General features: G+C 43.0%; 1 protein-coding gene across 1 annotated transcript in view; it reads left to right on the top strand.

The window, feature by feature from the left end:
- LOC146195371 (uncharacterized) overlaps positions 1–23,814 on the top strand; it is a 165,387-nt gene extending 141,573 nt beyond the window's left edge. The window contains exon 2 of the mRNA XM_084596781.1: positions 23,632–23,814. Within this exon, the coding sequence (XP_084452907.1) occupies positions 23,632–23,814 (183 nt within the window). The remainder of the gene's footprint in view (positions 1–23,631) is intronic.
- Positions 23,815–24,374: the final 560 nt, after the last annotated feature.

The raw sequence follows: 24,374 nt of genomic DNA, 5'->3' as shown, positions 1-24,374 counted from the left end.
AATATTTTTCAAAATTGCATGTTGCGTGGTTTAGATTGACCAGTTCCTTTTGCTTTATAATCTCAAGCCCCCAACAGCATCTTGCATAATTTTCTGCCCTTGTTGTCGGCCTCGGTAGAACTACTGGAATCATCTTCAACCATACGAGTGCCCCGCCGAGGTGGTGCAATGGTAAGACGCCCGACTACTGTCCGGAGTGCCCAGGTTCGAACCCGACCTCGGCGGCTGCGTTTCGATGGAGGCGAAACGAAGAGGCGTCCGTGTGCTGTGCGATGTCAGCGCACGTTAAAGATCCCCAGGTGGTCAAAATTACTCCGTAGTCCTCCACTACGGTTCCTCTTTCTCTCTTTCTACTTTAACTCCCACCTTCCTCCCTTCCCTTACGGCACGGTTCAGGTGTCCACAGAAACAAGTGTGACAGATATACTGCGCCTTTCCCTTCCGGTGAACCAAGTATAACTACATACGAGTCGTATAAGAGCCTTTCACCCCTCCGTCAGAGGACACCTGCCGCGTCGTTACTCGGATTCAGAGCGCACTTCTCAGCTTCCAATCTGAAACACCGACGAACGAAAATCAAATTAACCCAAGGCGCGAGCGGCAGTAAAGTCAGGCCTCGCTGAAATGCCAGTCTGTTTTCCCATTGTTTACGGCTCGGGCCTGGATCACTGTTGGGCCATTCGGTCCGCAAGCTTGACCTGCCCCAACCCGTGCACGGACAATTGTACTAATAAAGGAAGAGAAAGCGTTGACTTCTACTTCTCCCAGCACGGGCTGTGAGCGCAGGAGCGGACAGCAACGAGACGACGGCGAGCCAATGACCGGTCAATATGTAGCCAATGTATAGTCATGCAAAGGCAAGCCGACAGTGCGGACTGAAAGCAATTTCGGACCTCACGGGTTCGAGACACCAAGCACATCTTCTTCCTTCGTCTCCTTTGCGCTTCCTTCCGTACACTTTTAGTTCCGAACGCTGTCTCATTCCTCTACCCTTGTTGGCGGCGCCTGGTGTTGAAATGGAAGGGCCATGTCCGACCCCTCACTGGGAATTCTTCTCAGCCTGTACTTTTCTGCGCGGGCCGCTAAGTGCTTTATACGAGCGGGCATTGGCTGCCTTCAGCCTGTTCAAGGCGCTCGCTGGGTTGCGGTCGAAAAAAAGGCAGTGCAGAGCTCGTGGGTGGAAAGCGGTCCATAGACCGCCGCAAGCGGTTACTCGAGCGTAAAGCGGGCAACGGCCAGCAGCCTGGGTCAATGCTCTTTATTTTCGTACGAAGTGGTGCACCGACAAGTTGCGTTGTTTTTGTGCATGCGATGCTGCGCAGGCATCTGACTTGGTCGGAGCCCTAGTCATGAAAACTGGGGCGAAACCGCAGCAATGAAAATACGAAGACCCCACTGAGCGCAAGGGAATATTTTTGAACATTTTTGAACATTTATGAACATTTCTGACCAACGCAGCTCAAATGCGGTCTTATTGAAGACTTCTGCGAAAAATAAAAGAACCAAGAGCTCGGTGTTCTTTTATTGCTTTTTATCTAATTTCGCCCGAACGTAGCGATAACAATAGCGAGAAAGAAAATGACCCGGAAGAGCGCAGCTTGGCCGTAGCTGGGCTGTCGGTTGTGCGTCTGAACGCGGCAGGGGGCTCGGCGTGACATCTACGAGAAGATTTATTTGCCGATTCTTCTGCACTGTAGTTATTTCCGACTTCAATTTCACCATCCTCTTTTTGTTTGTATTGTTTATTACAGTCCTTCCATCCGCGCTCTCGTGGTTCGTCGCGCTGCATGACTCCAGTTTGAAAGCGACTATGCTGACGTGCGCTTAGACATCGTCAGAAATGGTTCTCATCTTTCATTCTTTACTTCTCCAAACATTCGAGATATATATCCACAGCTCTATTCTGAGAAAAGTACCACACCTCAATTTTGCTATGTTCTTAATTGGTACTGTACAGATGCAAGCTTTCTTTTTATTAACTTTTTAAGCAGCGAAGCATGATCTTCAGGTCCTGGACAGCCTGACTTAGTACATTATCCTTGACGCCACATTGGAAGCCACGAAAAAAAGCATTCAGTACCTCGAAAATTCTCTTGTGTGTACGAGTTATTGGAAACTTAAGATGCCTAATTTTCCGGGTGACTCTTTCAATTCTTCAATAGATCAGCGGTCGGTACTTCCGAAAATTGTTGTTCAGCAGCACTCAGCTACGAAATTGTCGTTTAAATGCGTAGTGAATTGTGTGAGCTGTTCCTAAAAAACGAAGGTTCGGATTGTCTTCTCAGCCATTTTCAGCTCATGTTTACTGTAATGATGTATCAGGAGATTATTAATATTTCTGCCGCGGCTCAAAATTATATTTACTCCGCGATCACAGTTTTCCCAATATCGGAGTTCCCTCAATGACCTCTCTACTATTGACAAGGCGACTGCCTTTAATCTGTTTTAGCCACTAAACTTCTTTACGTGTAATCCAAATAATTCATTTCGCTAGACTTTACATACAACGTTCATAACAGTGTTTGCTACTTTCTTGTGGGATTCCCCTTTAGAATATATGAGGTATGATAACCTTTCCTGGCCACCTGTAAGAGCAGTGAGTCTTGGTTTAGTCCACCCGCATGTCCGGCAGTTAGTTTCGCGTTTCATGTTTAGTACGCGAATTTTTGCAAGAAAATTTAGCTTACGTTTTACCAAACCTCATTGTGACTTCTAACATTAGTGATCGTCAGTTTTTATGGGGTGTAATTCAAGAGATGTGTTTGGTTGTTCGGTTCCTACTTGTTCCTTTTTCCCCTGAGTTCTATTGTTAGTGTCGAGGGAAGGATTGTATAGGGAAATAATTTCCATGTTATTTTCTCCACGCATCTACTGTTTTTTGTATTTTGATTTATCGGGACACAATGTACTTCAACGTGGGGAAAAAATACCTTTCTCTCCCTCTACGAAGTTTTTATTAGCTACATACTCAAACTCTGCCTATTAAAATGTGGTTAGATAAAATAGCACCTTTGTGGCTACGGTAAATTGCCGTCTGTGTCATTCTCCAGGTCTTATTGAGCATTGTTCATTTGACTGCAAAGATGCAATGCGTTTCTGAGATGTTATGCAAAGAAGATTGAAAACAAAAAATAGACTCAGTTCGATACAACACTCTGTACGATACCTTACATCACTACAATTTGTTGACGAGCATATAGAATGTACTTTCAGATTGAATTAAACAAACTCTGGAAAACGAGCATGATGGACCGACATTGTGTATTTGTTGTTTCTGCAAAGACACTTTCTGCAGGATGAATGATTATTTAAGGGAATTTATGCACAAGCGAAGTTCGAGCCTGAGTGTCAGTCAGTCTTAAGTGATGTATTCTCAATTGCCTCTATTTAGAGCTTGTTGACTAGGCATGTCCTACTGTACATCGTGATGATCAGGCTCCGTTCTTTTTTTCTAATAATTTGTACATAGTTTACGTACATAGAACATTGTTCGAGTGTAATAAATACCATGTTGCAGAAAAATACGTCTTTGCGGCCTGTGCACTGCTTGCCCGTCTGGAATGCGTATGCCTTATGCTTAAACGCCAATGGTGATACATTTGTTGCATTGGATATATTTTCTAGCTTTATTTTGAATTCGTGGGGTTATAAATTCCTGCACGCGGTGATGTGGTTGTGACGTCATAACCTTGTTGACCAATCAGGACATTTCAACGGTACGGCTTGTTCCGATTACTGCTACTAAGATGACGCTGACGCCGTTTCGACCGAATGAGCTGCATGAGCTTCACGCAAACAGGGCTATACTAAGGCTGCTTATTCGAAAATGCGTGGATGTACGTTTTTCGTGTCTCTCGACTACTTTCTATTCGCACTTCATCGTTTATCGTGATTAATTAAAAGTGAATTGCTTAATGTCAAATTATTAGTAAAGTAGTCTGAAAGGAAAAAAAAACAAAAGGACTACCACCGGGTGTATTATATGGTTCGGGAAGAAAGCTCAGGATTGTTTCAAAACTTGATTCACTTGAGCTGGGAAACCCTACATCTGGAGCCCTAAGGTACTTTAAGTAAATGTGGAAGTTGACGAAAAATTCGCTCTGGCGCACGATCACGAATGGCGTGACATCGGGTAAAGTTGCTCTCACCGTCTAACATTCGAAGGGTTGAAAACGAAAAGTATATATCATCAATTACTTCTGTAAAAGTTGTGCAGTACTAGTGGCATTATATTATTGTCGTTATTATTAACAATTATATTGTCTGAGACTGACAAGTTTTACAACCGTATGCATTGTAGCCCAGCCAGTACATAGTGGAGCTTGAATTTGTAAAACGCATCACAAACACCAGGGGTCGTTGTTAAAGCCGAATGCAAACCGCACAATGGGTAAATCTAGATGTAAATATACATTTGCACTCTGCGGATGTCTTCACTCAAGTACCGCTCCGAGCATTGCACTGTTAAGGCCAGACCCCAACCAGATGCGTAAACTGATGCGAAGCTATCTGCAGCCTGACGCCCATTAAATAAAAAAAAACTCTAACCGTTCACCCTTCCATAAAAAAAATTCCTGCTGCAATGAAAACAGCATGTGATAGAGGAGCCCCCAGGGGTCACCCAACTGGAGACTGCATTATAAATGCATAGAAATGCAGAAAATGCTTTCGTCAGCACCTAAGCAGCCAAACACGCGATGGCGGCTCATTACAAGGCCATAAAACATATTTGTGGCCGAGAGACGTATTTAGTCGCAATTTCGTTTCTCTTGAGAGGAAATCACTGGACGGTTACGGGTGTGTAACGCCAAAGTTTGAGTTTTAGGTGAACAGCGGCAAAGAAGTGGTCGTTGATGTTTTGTTTTTCCTGGCGAATTCAATCGGCCAGAAGTGAATCCGGACATGCTCAGGACTGCAGTGAACCTCTGAATTCAACTTTTTTCGAAATACCATTTACAGCAGGGGCAAGAACGAAACCACACTCCGGGTTCTTCCCGTGTCGGCCAAACGCCGGTTTTCAATCCTCCATTTTGCCTTGTCCTCCTACTACCTTAACCACCCTCTAATTCCTGCCCGTGGCATCAAGATTCCCGTTTCGCATTTCTTAGCTGTGAACATAACCTCTCAAGCTCGTCAACCACCGATTTCCCACCGTTCTTACTCCACCTTCTTTCGCCTTAACCTGGAGGACAGGTTTTCCTCTCTTATTCTCACTTGCCAGCAATGCCAGATGGGCTGCCGAAGCCGATAACGCGATACGAAACAGAAAAAAAAGGTTACGAGTGAACAACCAATAACTAACTGTAAAATTATGAGTTTTCTGGCACTGCGGCAAGAATACGTATCTAAACTTCTTTTAAAGACGCCTCATAACGCACTTTAATTGGATGGCTTCGAAGCTTAATACGTGCATTGTGTATAATGTTTGAAAGCCATATCTCTGTACATCACCTAATATAAGGCTTGCATGCACAATGTAACTTGACTGTTGAAACTGTATGTTAACATTAGGACACAGACGAGTCACCTTAGCCAATTTAAACAGGAATTGTATATTTGAGTCTAGTCACTCTCCTCCAGTTAAACAGAGGCACACTACGAGCGGCTAACTTTGTAGTGGCGCCATTCTTAGAGTTCGAAGCAATTAATGCTATATGTATAGCACGTTGCTCTACTCAACGCGTGTCACTGAGATTATAGTTGCAAAGTTCTTCGAGTATTTACTGACCGTGTGAAAATTTCCTCTATTTGACAGCGGCTATCAGTCCGATTACTGGTAATCAGAAGCTAATATTCGCATAACAAACCTCCCAGTGGACTAGTCTGTTCCCTAATTAAAAAAAAAAAGCTGCACGTCCCTTTCGGATGCCCTTTTTTGGGAACGATATGTGTCACGTTTTCCCATTGAGGCGCATTTCGCATCATTCTTGCTTTCAAACAGTGCACAGAGGACCACAAGCTTTATAAGTTTCTTTTGGTATCACCAGCTTAACGGTTTCGAAAGATGAATCCAGCTTCGAGCACTGCCTCGATTTCGTGCGCACTTGAAGCCGCTTTTTGAGAAAAATGCGTTTTCTGCGGTTGTTGTACTGTTTTGTAAGCCACCCAGCATGTGCTTATTCTCAAACAGCAAGCAGAGAATGTCGCTAGCAACAATAGCTACATATACCAACAGCTACCGCAATGACACTTTCCCTTTATGTTCGATTTGCTTCTTTAGCCTGCAACTGAGGTGTACTTCGTTGCCGCATATGACGAAAAAGGAAAAACAATCCTTCGCACTCTATTTTTATTATCGCAGAATGACGCGCTACAAAAAGGCTCTCCCTGTGAAAATAAGCACAAGAAAACGGGAAACCTAATAGACACCTAAATCTCCATTGAGAAAACGGAAGCCCAGCCCATTTGGAAAAAACGCGTGGGGAAAAAAAATATTTTGTTTACGACCATGGCGTTTTGTGTGCGTTACTTGATAAAGGAGCAAAGGTTCAGTCTTACGGTTTTTGAAGCGGGATTTCTTTTTTGTCCCTCACTAGGTAGATAACGTGCATAAAGTTCTGCTCAAGAACGTTGCTCTAAAAAGTGCGGCTTTGTCCCATCAGATGAGGTTCTGGTGCAATATGTCGCTTACAGATGGCCCCATCCATCACCTTGCCGAAATACCGCAATCTGCCGAAATAGTCTCTCTTACTGTTTACTATCTGCAGTCACTGCAAGCCATCTACATCCATAAAGAAAAATGAACACCAAGTGTGAGAAAAAGTAAGCGGCTCGAGGAACGATGTGGGCTGGTTTTGATCTAGATGAATTGGCTAGAATAATTTTTTTTTTGTTTCATATCGTTTTAACCGCAACTTCGGTTAAAACACAAGCCAGCAACAGCCTAGCGCATGATAACTTCAGTAAAGAAAATGCTAAACCTAGCCTGTACCATATATTCAATGAAAGCGCTTCAAAAGCTATTAAATATCGGGTGAGAAGTAATAACACGTTAAATTCCGTGAGGAGCATACTCTCAGCAGTTGCGGGTGTATGGAGTTTAAAATTAATGTTAGACAATAACTTACTTGGCTACCATTTTCTATTCTACATTTCAATTCGCACAGTTTGCACTAGGCTGGCTAACATAACCTGCCCCAATTATATAGCTATATCACTGGTCGAAGATGATGTATCGCTCGGTTATAGCTTACATATGGTTTCTGAAGCCCTTGAGAACAAGAGAACTCGGCACTTTTTTTCGCTCAGAATAAGAGCAGCAGGTGGCGTCAAGTAGTGGTTGTAATTGAGCTTGTAAGTAGTGGTTGTGACTGATCGAACGTTTTAGACAAAGCTACGGGTGCTGCTGGTTACTTGCAAGGATAACGTTTGCGCTCAAACTTTTGTGTCGTCTTCTAAGGCGGAAGCCTTTAACGCCTCATTGTTGTCAGCATGAGCTGCCAGCAGAGGCTGTCGGCAGAGGGTGTCACACTTTCAAGGGACATAGTTCAAAATAAATAAATAAACCTTGTGTCCACCGCAAATCAAACCTCCATCCTTTGAATCCCCCCTCAAAGCGCTTTACCAACTGCGCCACGCCCCGGATCTTGAAATGTTCATCATAATTCCACTCGTCTACCGCGAGGATAGCGGGATTCCGCGAGTGACAGATACTGCGCCTTTAATTTCCTGTAAACGAATTTTAGCATGCCGGTGAACTTTGATCTGTTCAATGGAACTCTGGTTCTGTTAGACAAGGGAAGCGCCATGTACCGTCACAACAGGTCATGACGTCACCAGGCTAATCATGCATAGAAGAAGCTGATCCCTCCGGCCGTTCGATCCAGGCGTCCGTGCGGCGCGTTTAATTTGGCGCTTCCTCAAACGCCGCACCACACAGCAAATTGAAGCATACCCAGATGTTTAGGAAGTGTTAGTTCAGCAGCACCAGCAGCATTATAAATTGATTTACAGAATAGAAAAGACGCGATATCTGTCACAGAGACTTGTACCACGTTGTAAAAGAAGAGAAGACGGTGGGAGGGAAAGAAGAGAGGGAGATATAGGTACCGTAGTGGAGGGCTACTATCCACTGCGCTCTACTGGGTTTCGCCTCATCGCAATTTAGTGGTTCAAAGCACCCTCTAGAATTTTAACCTTGTCCTTGAAAATCCCCAGCAGCGCCTGTAGCTTTATCTAAAATCTAAGATGCTGTCAGCAGGAAGTTACTTGTGAATGCAACGAATATTGATGACCTTTTGCAATTTCTGCTTTTACTCTTTAATTCTTATTGACGCCTAAGTAGCTGGCGTGTCGGAGAGCCTTAAGTGGGTTTGGTCTGATGCACCACCTTTACTGCTTAGTAAAATATGAACGCCTATACGTTTGAAATGATGCTCCTCAGACAGTGAAGCATGTCACTTAGTAAATTTAAAAACTTTGGCCGTAGCTAAAGGATTCCGAAGTTGACACTTCTATCAATAGCGAACGCAAGAATATTGCCCATCGTGAACTCTTATTAATCGAAAACTGCGCCAATTACTTTTGTGCCTCATTAATAAGCAGCACTTGCCTGTCCATTACTTATCCACCATTTTCGAGCCTACGCGTTTCTAACACAAATAATAGCCGTAGTGAAATGGGGCAGAGTAGAATCTGTTGCCTGATAATTAAATCATTTTCTGAAATATTATAACCATTTAAAGTAGAGTTGCTTATCGAAAGAGGCTTGTTAGAATTAGCCGTTTCTTGAATCAGATATATGCTTATTGAAAAGCCGACTTATTGCATGAAAATATAGACATTCACCATCTATTGTTATGCCAAAAGTGTGTATATATTTCTGCACATTATTATCGATTTGCTGCGTTTATTCGTCAATTACTTTTTTCAGTCGCACAGCAGCCATCAGAGTTTCCCTGTGTTAGTTAGTGCTTGAGCACCAGCTACTTGTAGACACCTTCGAAGAAACGACAGAGCAAGTGCATAAAATCCAACGGAACACAATCTGTGTCCTATATACCAGGTCACGCATTTAAATTCCACAATTGTATGCTTGATACTTGTGCATATGGCGGTAATCAGATAGTGCATTCAAAGTATGAGGTTGCTACAGGACAAACTTTCATATTTGAAAAATTCATTGTCGTTGCTGTTATGCTTGAAGATAATTTAACAGAGAGAAACGCAGGACTCCTGGCAGCGCAACCGGTCCTTTGTCTGGTCCCCTGTTTTTGGGCGCAATAAAAGAGTTCACCACCACCACCTCGGGTAGCATGATTATGCCACAAGCAATCTTGCTAACAGCGTGGTAAGTAAGTGAATACATTTTCCCCTTGTTTATATAAATCCCCCTTTAAGCACTTAAACGTCGGAAGATGAGCCTTTTGGGCTCTTGAATAAGCGGTGCATTTGGATATATATAGAACTTTATATATGTAGAAGTGTTACATAGCTTCTTATCTTTGGCCTTGTGACCAGGGCGTTTGGCGGAGTGGGCACTCTCATGATGAAGGCACAACCTTATATAGCTTACCTACCTCAGCTACGTTACATAAAATTCATAAAGGTTTATTTATTTGCCTACAGCCTTTCATTTCTAGTTATTGAAGCGACAACGAACTGGACTGCACAGCGTTTACCCCGTTAACGAATACTTCCTCTCATCCACTTTCTCACGGGGAGGCACTTCATTAAGTTGACCTACCCCGCAGACCCCTCGCGCATTCAAAAGAGCTTCTGCGTGACGGTAGAGAAATGCCTTCGGGGATGCTCGTTACAACCGTCAACACCCGCGAGAATGTATGCAAAAGCAGCTCAGCTCACGTACGTTCTCATTTGCGTGAAGCTCTGTAATCTTGCAGTCTCTTTTGTACACGTTATAAACGTAACTGGTAGATAGGAGTAAACAGTAATACAAAGCCTGTGGCTCCTAACCATAGGGAATTTCAACGGCATTCAGAATTCCGAAGTTGTTACGAGAGAAAAGCTGCTTTTTGTTTTGTCTAGTGCGCGCCACTGCTATAACACTCAGTTGTTACCACCACAACTTTATAGCCCTTATAGCCCTCTTCCATTTTTAAAGCCGTGACGTTGTAAATCGCCTGTTTCTACTTCGATATACCTCCACAACGACGGCCTATCGCAAAGTGCCTGTAATATTTGGTCTGGCAAACTCGCCTTAGGAGCTTAGAAAACTGATATAACTAAACTCTGCATCCACCTCCACAAAAATATTCCTCCGTGACGTGAGGTAGATTACTGTTAAAGTTTTTTGTTACTAACCTAAAAGAGAACCACCAGGCAAAACAATAAAAAACGACAGTTTCTATGCGTCTGTCTTATTTGATGTGCCAAAAATAATGTCAAACATAATTACAGTAACTTCGTTTATACTTGCAATTGTTCCGCGGAGCAACAGAGGACGCCGAAAGACCACATTATATTGCTGGCTCCTTTTTTTTTTATTTGTATGCTACTGTTGTTCAAGAGGCTGCTGCTGTGGCCGAGCTTTTCCATGCATTGCGTTTTATTTTTTATTTTTTTGCAGAATAATATTAGGTGAATTCCTTGCGTGACTCGCCCTTTACGACAACCGGAGCCCGCTCTGGTTATCACATCGAAGACCAATCAGCACGCGGGGCCCATTTCGAAACAGCCGCTTGGCCTACGTGACGTCACATGCGGAAAGAAAGTGAATAAAACATGCCATACTAAAAGAATTAGGCAAAGGGCGCCTCATGTCTGCAATGATTTGTCTTATGAGGGCAACCTTATTAAGTAAAAAGAAACCTGTCTTGGAAGGTGAGAACCGAATCGACGTCCATTGGGTTGGAAGCCAAGGACGTTAACGAAAAGCAGCTCGGCGCACTTTGGCTTTTTTTATTGCATCCAAATGCAACATCACTGACTGCCACATTTGTATTGTTTCCTTGGAAGCAGATTATATATCCTTGGAACCCGCCATTCATAACCATAGCTGCATTCCGTCGCTTGAGCACAAGCCGGATTAATGTTGTTAGGGACGAGGAAGAAAACTCGGGCCGTGGCGTGGGCAGGAGCGGTCGAGCTGCCCCCCCCCCCCCCTCCCGATATTCATTAAACGTCATCGCTCATCCCCATAGATCTTGTTCGTTTTTCTTGTGTGCATGGGTTTGCCGCCCCGTAACATTCTGGCGGAGGAGCGCGATGCGTTCATCCTATCCTAGCCTTGGAGCTTCGGCGACTCGCATCTGCTTCCATCTTCGGCAGTACGTTCTTGGGACGTATCGCATGGCTGTTTCCCACCCTGCCGGACCCGACGCGACCTCGCCGTTTACCCGTCCAATCGCCCGCTCTGACCCCAAGACACAACGGAAAAGAGACGCAGCCAAATGACCTCACCAAGCCGAGACGCTAACCACACGATCACAAGACACGACGAGAGAGCCGACCTTCACCCTGTTCACCCGAAATGCAAACCAGAAATACCTACCGACACGGAACGCTGTCCCACATGAGGATATCACCAAGGCCCGTGTCGTGCAGTACGTGCCTGGGTCTCAGCCATTCGATGTTGGCGACTTTTTGCCCGAAAGCTCTCTGAGCCAATGTTCATCCGGGATTCACCGTGGCAGTCAATATAGTCCCCCTTCCCAATATACGTGTCTCATGGTCACTGAACCTCGAAACAAAAATCGTGAAATTAAAAAATCAGAATCAAACATACTCACAGTCAATGAAATAAAAACAAAACAATAAAACTGATAACAAACGGAACTCACGACGAGAATATCAAGATTTCATCATTACAGCGTTAAGCAGTTTTTAATTCCAATCAAAATTGTTTTTCTCTACATTGCTACAGTTACGGTTTTGTGAAAACCGTAGATGGTAACAGTAGTGCTTTATATTGCATCTGGCGGTAAAGAAGCAAACACGAGAAGTGAGAAAGCAACCGAAACAAAAATGCAGGGCAACGTGCTGCGAGCCTTACATAGACAACAGCAAAATAGAAGGCAGCTTTAGCCTAGGTGCGATAACAGTGAAACCGGCGTAGCTGCGCTTTGAGCCTTGCGTCCCGTTCATGTCGCCTTTTTCGAGTCCACATTCGCTAAAGAAAACACGCAGGAACGACGCTTTCGTCCTGTAAACATGCTACGACTGTCCCCCAAACAAGAAAAGCCCGACAAGGGATCCGTCCCGTGCGAAGCCATGTTCTATTCTTACCTTGGTGGCCAAACGTGTCTCACAGTATTGCAAAAACACATAAAAAGGCGAAATATACCTTTGTGTTAGGGTAACCTGCCTGTGCTTTGACGGTGCGAGAAGTGTTCATCGGAAATTTGCAATTCGCCGCTTTCAAATGTTAGTTTTTTCCAATGTCCTTGCCGCAACAAACCAGTTTTCGATGAAAATGTGATTTGCTCTTTCTCTGTTTGCCCAGAAGCAGAGACAATATCAAAGGAAAGGATCTTTTTTACTGTTTGAGATCTCATGTTTTGACCATTCGCTGAAATGGCTATTTTAGCTTCCAGGGACACCTCTTTCCCTACATGGGGACAGCGTTCCGTTTTTATCTGAGGCTAATTCATTCGTTTTATGTTTACGCGACATTACAACAGCTTCCGGTCACCCCACTTCTTGACGCATAATAGAATTACGTTTTATTGGAGCTGGATTGTGCACTAATGTCAGGTGACCTTTCATGTAATTTTTTTACGTTAGCACGCTACGCGAATGGGCCAGCGTGAGATAATAGAGGAACTAACTTATTGATTGGTTATTGATAATTCGGTGAGTAGCAAACAGCATGCACATGGAAGAGCTAACAAGGGCGATTAAATTCGTGTCATGCCGTAAAGTGACGCCGAACGTCGTCTTCTTTTTGCACCTACGTTGTTTACTATGTGCATTGCGGTTCTGTCTGCTTACGGCAGACTAAAACATTTTAAATCATATTCCCTTAGCTATGAATTATTATGTCCTCGTTCTGTGCTTTGCGCCCTAAGCGCTAGGAAATAGGGTTTTCAATGTTCCGAACTGATCAGAGTTTCCGCCTCAATTAAAAACATTCCACTGCGCAAATGAGCATTCAAGGTCTTCGTTTCAAGTGCAGCTCTAAACAAAAACACAAAATGAACGAGCGTCGCACGTCATCGAGTTCTCTGGAACATTTTCAGGTGACATAATTGTGTCCAAGATGAAGAGAAAATATGGACAAGTCTCCGTGCTCCTTAACCTCTTCTGATAACCTGTGTTGAATAAATGATGTATGCCAAGCGCGAAGACGCGAAAGAAAAACTAAGAGCAGTAATAAGTTAAGGCAAAAATAAAAATATCGTACGCAGGAAGTGTCGTTCGGCGTAGTGAGATCTACAGGTTCAATATCTAACAAGCCTCAGTGCAATTATATGCCTGATGCCGAGTTTCAAACTTGCTTGTGTACCGTGCAATGTCGGTGCGAGTTAAAGAAAAGGCAAGTAGTTGAATTCAGTATGCAGCCTTTCACTATGGCAGATGTTATATAGCCAGTGGGCTGCCCGCACGTCAAACCTAACATATCCCATATCTCATATCTCTATCTCTTCGCGAATGCATACGAATGTGAGTATGACATTATATGCCTGACAGAAACGTAGCTAAACTCATTATGTTCAAGTGCGTCTTATTTCTCAGATGAGTATGCTGTCTTCAGGGCCGACAGGGTCTATTCTGACAAGATTAAATACGGGGGCGGAGTTCTGATAGCCTGCCGTTCTTTGCTAAATGCATTTAGGAGACCAGATCTGGAGACATACGAAGAATGTGTGTGGTTAGAAATTCCAACGTGTGACAAATCGCACTATCTAGTTGGCGGTTACTACTTTCCACCAAATTCTGCTCCTAACATTTTTGCCGATCATTTCTTAGATATTGGGGAAAAAATCGATTTTTCGAAATACAAGGTTCACATTTACGGAGACTAATCTTCCTAAGGTCGATTGGTCCTCTGGTTTGGTCACTAGTGACTGCACAGCAACTCGAGAAAATGCCGAATGTTTAATTGGTTCTAGTAATTTCCATGGTTTACATCAATGCAATGCAATGAAGAACTGTGCTGGAAACATTTTATACCTAATTCTATCTATTGTGCCTCTTTTTGGCTTGCAAGCGGTACGCGATCCTCTTGTTCTGATAGGCAAATATCATTGCCCGTTTACATTGTCGTTCTTTTTGTCTTTTCGTCCAGTGCGTGAGATGGTGCCAGAAAAATTTAGATACGCGTATGGCAATTACCTGAAGCTGTACAATGATCTTCAGGCCTACGACTGGTCAGAATTGCTTGAGATTGATAATGTAAACACAGGCGTCGAGCTACTTACATCAGTTGTACAGGGTATAATGAAAACATGTATACCACGCCGTAAATCGAAGAAGTGTAGATTTCCTTGCTGGTTCTCGCGCGATTTGAGACATTACTTGAAGAAAAAACAGAAGTATCATAAACTCTACGTGAAATCAGAAAGTGAGTATTGGTACCAAAGATATTCATTGTGCAGAAAAATTGTGAAAAAACTGATTGCACGTGATGAAGCCGAGTGCCACAAACTTCTTGAACAGAACTTCAAAAAGGAACCAAACAGTTTTTTGGGATTTTGTGCGCAAGCAACGAAATGATAAAATTAGTGCTGCTGTGATAAAGACGCGCGATAGTATCTGTTTTAAACCTCAAGATGTGTGCCAAGCTTTTGCTGATCACTTCAGCTCTTGTTTTGTGCGCCATGATAACGCACCAGCTCTTATCACTTCTGAAGACAGCGCTGACTGTTTGGCTTATGATAATGTTACCGAGCATGAGGTTCTTTTGGCGATTCAGAAACTTAAGCCAAAACTTTCAACAGGAGTTGATGAAATTTCTAGCTTCGTAATCAAAGGATGCGCTGACATTTTGGCCCTGTTTTAGCGCATTTGTTCAACTTATCATTGCGAACTGGTGTTTTTTCTTGTCATTGGAAATTGTCAGTAGTTCTTCCTGTATTCAAGTCTGGCGATGCTTGTGATGTGAACAACTTTCGACTTGTGTCACTGATTTGTTCTTTTGCGAAAGTTTTTGAAATGGTTATGTACGAACGCATGGGCTCATACTTCAAGCAGAAGATCTCAATTCTGCACCACGGAATTTTAAAAGGTCGATCTGTGGAAACGAATTTATGCAGCTTTCTTGATTATACTGGCCCACATGTATTTAATCGCGGTCAGGTAGACGCAGTCTACTTTGACATGACTAAAGCTTTCGATACGGTTTCCCATGAGATACTTCTGATGAAGATGGAAAAATACGGACTTTGCCCCATGTACTGTAGGTGGCTCAAAAGCTACCTTGGCAGCCGCCGTAACATGGTCTGATTTTCCGGCTGTGTGTCAAACGAATTTCTATCATCTTCAGGAGTGCCTCAAGGCTCCAACTTAGGACCGTTGTTGTTTTTAGTGTTTGTTAATGATTTGCCGTTACATGTCAAGGACTCGGGAATTTTGCTCATCGCAGATGATTTCAAATTATTCCGTAATATTGGAGATATTGAGGACTGCCGCCAATTGCAAGCTGACATTAACAACGTCGAGAAATGGTGTCTGTTGAATCGCTTAAAGTTGAATATTAGGAAGGCTTCCGTCATGTCTCTAATTAGGAAACGCGACGCAGTTGTGTTTGATTATACACTTTTGGCGGATCATATTTCTCGTGTGGCCCATGTACGAGACCTTGGTGTTGTTGTTGATTCAAGGCTTCATTTTAGATTGCATGTAAATTCAATTGTGTTACGCGCATTGAGACATATCGGTCTTATCTCTAGACTAACAAAAAAATTTCAACGGCACGAATGTCTACGTACTCTATACTGTGCCCTTGTGAGACCGCGTCTTGAGTTCGCGTCAGTAGCCTGAAATAACTTATCTGCCACCTATTGCGCAAAAATTGAAAATGTCCAGCTTAAGTTCATACGCATCTTTTACGACAGATATATTGGACGCCGTCGTTTCTACGACTACGATTCTGTCTTGGCAGACCTCAAAATGTGTACTCTTGGCGACAGGCGACTCATACGTGACATGCAGTTTCTGCAAAACATTGTGCGCGGTTTCATTAACTGTGAGACCCTACTGATGTCACTGAGTTTTCGTGTGCCGCATGCAAAGGCTGCAAAATGTTTTGACACATTTTATCCAATTTGCACGCCAACTGTCCAATGGCTCGTATACAAATCTTGTATAACAAAACGTTCATTGACACGGACATATTTGCCTAATTGTTGTTTTCATGCCTAGTTTTAAATGTTATTAAGTGTTCTGATGTATCTGACCTAGTGTGCGCTCCTTTAGGCCACTTGGCTGTCGAGGCACACTCAAATAAACATTATCTATCTATCTATCTATCTATCTATCTATCTATCTATCTATCTATCTATCTATCTATCTATCTATCTATCTATCTATCTATCTATCTATCTATCTATCTATCTATCTATCTATCTATCTATCTATCTATCTATCTATCTATCTATCTATCTATCTATCTATCTATCTATCTATCTATCTATCTATCTATCTATCTATCTATCTATCTATCTATCTATCTATCTATCTATCTATCTATCTATCTATCTATCTATCTATCTATCTATCTATCTATCTATCTATCTATCTATCTATCTATCTATCTATCTATCTATCTATCTATCTATCTATCTATCTATCTATCTATCTATCTATCTATCTATCTATCTATCTATCTATCTATCTATCTATCTATCTATCTATCTATCTATCTATCTATCCCTAAGTACATACTGACCATAAACGTTTCGCAAAGCTGTCTATAGAACTGCCTGCCGCTAATACGGAGTCATGTTCTCATGTTGCTCGCTGGCACTAACATCCTTTGATCCCGGCGTCGCGCCTGCTTGGGCAATGCCTCCTTTACTATCAATAGCCTTCAAGTCTTCGAAAATGGCAAATCAAGACTTTTTCTGCAGCCTTCTGTCGCCTTTTTGCTTTCTTTCGCTAAAGACCTTCTCCGCTTGTCACAGTAAAGTCTGACCATATATAAGGACCCGCAGGACTGCGCTGCATACCAGACGTTTTTTGAAGCGCCACACGCGCTGCAGTCATGGGGCCATAACACGTGGTTCCGACCGGAGCATGCCGCATCGTGGATAACGTGTGAACGAGGTGTCAGGGCTGCCCTACTTTAACAAATGATCTGACGGAGAATAGGAGCCGTTGTAGGCCGATTTAGGCCACGGTGACGCAATAACACAATAAAGAAATTAGTGATTGAATAGCTGCCAAATATGGAAAATAAAATCTCCTGCGATTACATCTGCTATGTATAGTACGAGATCATAGTAGATTGCAGGCGGAAACGTACTCTGCCGAGCGATTTCTCATGAGCAGGCCAAAAAACTCAGTTAGTATGAATATTCTTTTTGCATTAACGCATTCGAGCAAGCCACGTACTTGCATCTGTTTCTTATGTGTAATTCTGTTTTTTTACATTCCTTTGTGACACCGGAATGTTGAGCACGAGTCTTATTACGAAGCTTATTAGCCTGATTGGCATACCATGTTTCAGTGCCTTATGTAAACTTTCCTTTTTCAGGTTATAACCACTTTCTGTTTTGTTTGTTTTTATTGCATATAATAGTATATGAATGTAGCATAATTTGCATATGATAGATGATCATAATGGCAGCGAGACAGTTGAAACTAGTTACCAGTTCAGACTGTTACACGGAACAGCTATCTCACACCGTCCATCTGGTAAAGTTGGGAGGTGACAAAGAGAAGAAACAGAAATATCGAGATGTTTTTCCTTTCTGGGAGAAAATAGGCAAGCACCGAGAGAAGGCTGCCACATGAAAATTATGGTTCTAGCAAATTCAAAATTTCTGTGCGGTTATTAGTGTTGCATCCTGTAACACCTGGTAAGAGTGAAATATAAAGGTGTGTGTTTTTGTGCATGGCGACTCACAAAGAAATTGTTAAGCTATTTCATTCCTACGGCCTGTGTAAATACGATGCTTAAATTCTTTTTGGTGGTTACGAAAATTACAATCAAATAACATAAGCGCATGCCAAAGAACCAGTTACAATATTTCTTTAACAAGTATTAAGGACAGGGGACTCATTTTGTTTTTGCTGCAGGTGGTCTGCATATTTACCCGATTTGGAATCAAAAAGGAATAGCTCTTCCATTGTATTGAACGTAGGATTGTTATGACAAATGAATCATTGGTGCACGTTTTATTCTATTTACTTAATGGACAACTGCCTTACTTCCCAGCATCATGCGGGAGCCTGTACGAAGGCACCAGTAACTACAATCAAGCAAGTACACTTTTTGTCAAATGTATACAACTCAAGGCATCTGCCTCTCAGACGTATGACCGGACTCCTGAAACCATTCCTAAAATACCTAAGCTGTATAGGTGCAGAGATATTTCTATCAACTTCGGGATTCTGATTGCAGGTAAGGTGCAACCAGGGCAGTTACAGGAATTATAAGCAAGCACTTCAGGGTGTATAATTTTAACACAGATTGCGTAGCATACATGCTTCTATGAGAAATGAGTTCACCAAGTACAAACACCAGTGCAGCCTTGGCGAACACCTTGGTGCACTCTTTGAAGTAACAATAAACGCTAAACAGGATCGTCAAATGAAACATGAATGCTGAATTCTCTTCGTGCTCATCTTCTAAGGTCAGTATGCGCAATTTCTTGACGTCGTCGTTGATCGTGCTAGAAGAGTGGAATTTGTTACCACCGCTAAAACCCGAACTTTGTAGTAACGAGGGCTGGCATGACTAAAGCGTGTCATCCCTCCCGCTAGTGCAAGTGATGCCCTTTTCAAAGACAGGCAGAGCATACGTGCACACCGGATGTTCTCCTATCTCCTCCAGCCTACGTACTCTCACTTGCAGGCCCGACAGCATGTTCTAGGAAAGCACACTCAGTAGCTGCTGCCAAAAGGACGCGAGAAGCGTAGTGACGTGATCACCATACCGTCGGCGCCCCTGCGGTACTCCCATTACTTAGGCGCCCAACTTTTGCATCGGCGAACGCCCTGGCTCTCCTGGGGGCGGGTAATTCCTTTGTCCCTGCCTCGAGGCGGAGAAACAAGTTGGAACGCTCCTTGTCATAATCGCCTTAGCCGCTGACGGCGGTGTCCCCCTGATGGTTTCGCACAAAATCTGTGTCCCACTTTCTTTTTATTTCCTTTTTTATTTTGCTCAGTGTCTTTATCTACGCAGAGAGTGATGAGCAGCACGCACACACGAAACTCTGTGCACTGCTCCGAGAAGGCAGGGAATGGAAGAACAGTGAGAGAACGAAGGAAAAGTAAAAGCAATCGTAGGAGGAGGATTTGAGAGCTTCAATTAGCCAAGGAGGCCACGCAAGGTCAACCAACCGGGGCGACCGTTGTAACGTAGCGCTCGCGTTAGCCCGCTCGCCTGCTCACGATGAATTATTCAGACTCTGGCACCATGGGAAAAACAAAAACAAATAATAGGAATATAGGGTGGGGAGGCCACCACTTCCTCGAGCTCTTGAAAGGTGAGGCTTGACTAAATGTTATCTGCGCCGTTATCATCACGAGAGAAGGATTAGTTTAAAGTTTGTAGAACCAAAGAGCCCGGTGCATTATCCCGAAAACATACTCAGAGCTCGAAGAGAAACAACCTTTATTATTCCTCAGTGAGAGCCCGTGCCTTTTTCTGCTTGCGGTAATCTGCCCTCATAGGCGAATTATTAAGTTTTGCATAACTAACCAGAGGCGTTACTGATGCTGTTTATAAACAGCTTCGTTCTTTAAGCGTTGGGCGTCTTCTCAGCTTCTGTTTGTGTGAAAATTACGCACAGTTACTTGCGATTCTGGTATGCAGACTTCGATAAACAATGGAAACTGTATAACCAAGGCAAAAAAGACGCGCACAAAATAAGCCCCGTCGTCGCCACTCCTTACGACAAAAATTGATCCTAATTTGGTCACCTTCTAGAATTCTAGCGCTCATGTTTACCAAACAAGTTTATTGCGATTGCACAGGCGATAAACTTGTGCTCTGATTCAAGCTTGTTTGAAATACATGTTACCTTTCTTTGCACGCTTATTTCTCAGCGGTTTTAAGTCAACAACTAATGACACGGCCTCATTATTCTCTTTTTACAGTGGGACACCTTTACGGTTCATGTTACAAGCAACTGGACGGTTCCTTAAATATTGTTACGTAACAATAATGAGTAATCAATTAACTGCATCACTCATTCGTTTTTAGTTCTTTATATATCTGATTGGTATCATTATCTTTTTCTTTCTCTCTTATACCTTTGTGCTCATTTATATGACAAACTAATTGTGTGATACGCGAAAAGCGTTCTGAGCGCTTCAGATCCCAAACGTCGTTAATGACGTTCTTGGGTAGAGCAGTTACAGTAGATTACGTGCACCAGGGCGCCACCATTTCCGTATGAACGTGTCTGCAAGAAATGAAGGTAAAAAACTGAGAACGATAAAAATAATTTACAGAATTATAAGGGATTACAAGGAAATCAAAGCGTTGAGAAATAACTTGAAGAAAAATCCGAGTGCGAGTAATTGGGACACCTCTGTGCATTTCCAAGGACCATTATCAAATTTAAATACAATGTGGTGAGGCTGAACGTTGAGCTTTCTGGTAAAAATTCAACCTATTATCAGTTACTGGCCGCCACGAGTAAGCATATTTTAAGCTGATATTGTGTATTTCGTTGATCAATTTGAAAAGTACAGCACCTGCTTAAGTTAGTGCCCTTAGTGTTCAGGTTTTATTATTTCCCTACATAGTGGGTGGAACAGCGCGAAGACACGAAACACAGAAGAAGAGAAGCACAACAGACGAGCGCTGAGAGATTAGAGGTAAAATTGACTTATATTTCTCGCGTCGAATTCCGTTAATTTCGGGTTTTCGGATCGTTCTTGCAGCATAACAAATTATCTGTATATCTTTTACCAGAATCAATAAGTTCGCTTGCCTCGTCTTCATTTATTTTACCCATTTGATCAGGAAAAAGAAACTCCCGATTAATTGCCATGATAATGATTGCAGGAATATTTGCTTTAAAGAATGCTTCACCAAATGTCATTTTTTATTCTCATATACATATTACAACTACGTCCCTGTTTACATTACTAGTATCATGTGCAAGAGCTCCGCGCTTATGCAAAAGATGGCCGCCTCGGCATATTGCGAAAACATTAATACAGCATTGCCGAATTATTTTAAAACATGCAGAACCTCGAAGCACGGCTCCTTACTCTGCGGTTAGGAAAAAACGTCTAATAAACAGCCATGCAGTTCCGTCTTGCTAAATTGCTTATCGACCTTACCCACAGGTACGGGTGCGTTATCACGAAAAAGGGAAAATAGAGGTTTCAGTTATTCAGTCGATCAAAAAGGCACCAGCGGAAAAATCACAGCTCATAACACTAAGCTCTGTGCGCCCGCCTCAGATATGTGCGCGCAAAATGCGCATTCTCTATGAGAAGCATTCTCGAGTTTAACGCGGGTTTAACCCGATTTGAACTTGGCAGTAAGAGCTCCTACTAATCCAGTTTAAACCTAATGGCAGGAATCTGCTCGAGGTAAGAAGTTAGTAAAATTGAGTTTAAGCTGAAAAACAAAAGTACGCTGTACTTCGATCTTCAGAGAGGCAATGAATACAATCGCAAGTTTTTCATTTCGGTTGTCTGTTTTTACATGTATCGACCAAAGAACTTCATTTGCATTCGTAATAGAAAAAAAAAAAGGTAGCTCATCCTTATAACACGGCATTGCGAGTTAGTGTAGTAATGAAGATTTAGGTTTAGCAAAGGAAGCCGCGCTAGAAGCTATGTTTGTTTGCTTTTTGCTTTACATTCTTTTGCCGAACATGAACTTCCAAGCATTGTAAACGTTGATGTACTTCTATACTGAACGAAGCGCTGTGTAATCGCTGAACTGGGAAAGGCTTACAGCCCTTTACTGTACGGGAAAATAAATATATGACGTAAGAAGAAGTACGGGTTGGTGGCGAAAGAAGTAGTTTTACAGTCACTCTGAAACATATATGATGATGACCGGTACAAAACGCACTTTGGAGTGGTTATTAAAAAGAAAACAAAATATGTGATTCACGACACACGAGGTCCAAAGTAAGAGCCGCGCGAAAACCGCGGATGACGGACAGGCACAAATACAAACAAAGTCATCCGTGCCACGCTAGCGCAGTTTTTTTTTTGCGTCCAAAATGAACCAACTAGAACGAAACGATCTACGCTAGATTCCTTACTATAATAGCTGAAAACGTGGTCACCATCCAAAAATCCCTGACATTATGCAATGTGATTTAAAAGAAATTTTAGACGGGCTAGATGGTTTTCAGCTTGAGACGGCATTCTTATCGCAAAAAAACCACGCATGCACACGAGAAAAAAGGAGAGTGTAGTCTTTCCTATATATTGCAGATCTTTTCAGTGCAATAAACCAGATGTAGTAGCGCTTGTCCCGTGTCCCTCCTTTTCTCTCGTATGCGTGTGTGTTTTTTTGCGCTAAGAATGCCGTCTGAAGGATTATGCCATGTGATATCTACGATAACGTGAAGGCCGTTGACTATGCGCACGACTTCTGCCATCCGGTTGGCGAAGTCAATTTGCATTGTCCAGGTACAGCCTTTTGAGAGGATGCGTCGGAATCGAAAGGTGAAGTGTACCAAAAGAACAATGTTTTCCTACAAAGCAAATTTATGCATAGACATAATCAGAAAATGACGTAGGCACAGGAGACGAGGAGGTATACGTTACGCACCTTGTGAAAATTATTTCCGTTAATGCGCTTCAGTGAGGAATAGAGCAAATTTGCAGTTCGAGATAAAACATCATCGCGGCAAACATTGCCGCTATTGAGGACGTCGTGTTGAAACGTGAAATCATTCAGGGTGAGCAAAGACGCATAATGACGATTGAAATATTGAAGGTCTGATCCAGCCTACCCCTTAACTACTGCTTTAAAACATTCAAGCATCTTTGTCTTTCTTCCATTTATGTACATAGATCACGCACTGAAAAGAAAAAGCCGTATTGCGCTCGCTTCGTGGCATTTGTCATAGTCTTGCCTTAGGAAGGCTATCAAATTGATCGACTTTTTGCGCACCCTCGCGATTTCCGTGCTTTTTAATACAAGTAGCTTGCGGTGTGGTCCAGCAAATGATATTTGATCACAAGATATAGCTAATATTTTTGCTTGTTTGTGTTCCAGAATAGTTTTGGCGGCGATACAAGGGTTTTATATTTGGTCGTGCCTCGCCTGAGAACGTCAGGTTTGCTGTGACAGCAGCGTTTTTAATTGAAATGCTGTAACTATAAAATGAAGAGTTCCTTAGTCCGCGCTGCTCCCAGGAACATTCTTTTGGGCAGCGCTAACCACTAACATCTGATATAAATGGCATGTTCGCACATTAACCGCTAGAAGGAGCTCAGAACGGTAGTCGTATTTTGGAAATCTCTTCTGAGAAAATCAATTGTTGATCCTCCTCAGGAGCCTCAATATTTCAAGCGTCGATGACAATCGCTGCTAACCTGGTTCTCGGGTCTTCAAAGCGTGGTGTGCGTTGTTTGCAGGCACCCCCACCCAAACGTTCGACAATGCTGTTGAACAAGCTGATGCAGCCCTTGCTACGAGCCTTCAACGCCGACACCGAGCTCAGCCATCCACCCCAGATGGAGTTGCGGCGTCGCGGGGAGGGAAAGATGTTCTGGCGCTGCTACTTCAACGCCGTCTCCTGCTTCCGCCGCCGGAAATGAGTGTCCAGCACTCATGGCATCGCCGCTGGTGAGTCGACGAAGCCCCTCTTCCTGTTTCGGCAGGTTGCGACCTGCGTCACATATATTGTGCCATACGCTCTTCCTTGCTCCTTTACGTTTCGTTTTTACCTTCCTTCGCGCAGGGAACTCACCCAAAGCGTGTTTTGAGTAAACGATATTTATTTGTCTTTTACGGGTACTCTTTGTCTCACAGTTTCGTGCTGTTCCTGTGCATTGAGGCAGGTGCTCTGCGGCGTCATGTGGCCTGAAGAACTCATTGTCCCAACTTTACAGGGAACAGATCAGATGCAGTGCGTCGTCTACGAAGACCTGATTTTATCATTGCAACTAATAACGGGGCGAACCCAGCGGCGTTAGTACAAGTATGAAAAAGGATCGGCTAAAACGTTGTTGCGTCCACGTGGAGCGGTGCAATCGAAACATAAGTGACCTTACGTCAAAACGAAAATTTGAGAAGGCAGAGATGGGAGTCAGCACGGCATCCTTGGATCCCGAACACACTTGCTAGGCCAACTTTACGCTGGCCCATTCACACGGCT

This window comes from Amblyomma maculatum, chromosome 3 (assembly GCF_055883805.1).
Source record: "Amblyomma maculatum isolate TAMU_Amacu chromosome 3, ASM5588380v1, whole genome shotgun sequence".
NCBI lineage: Eukaryota > Metazoa > Arthropoda > Arachnida > Ixodida > Ixodidae > Amblyomma > Amblyomma maculatum.
Note: the sequence above shows the minus strand (reverse complement) of the source record. Positions and strands in the feature narration are given on the sequence as shown.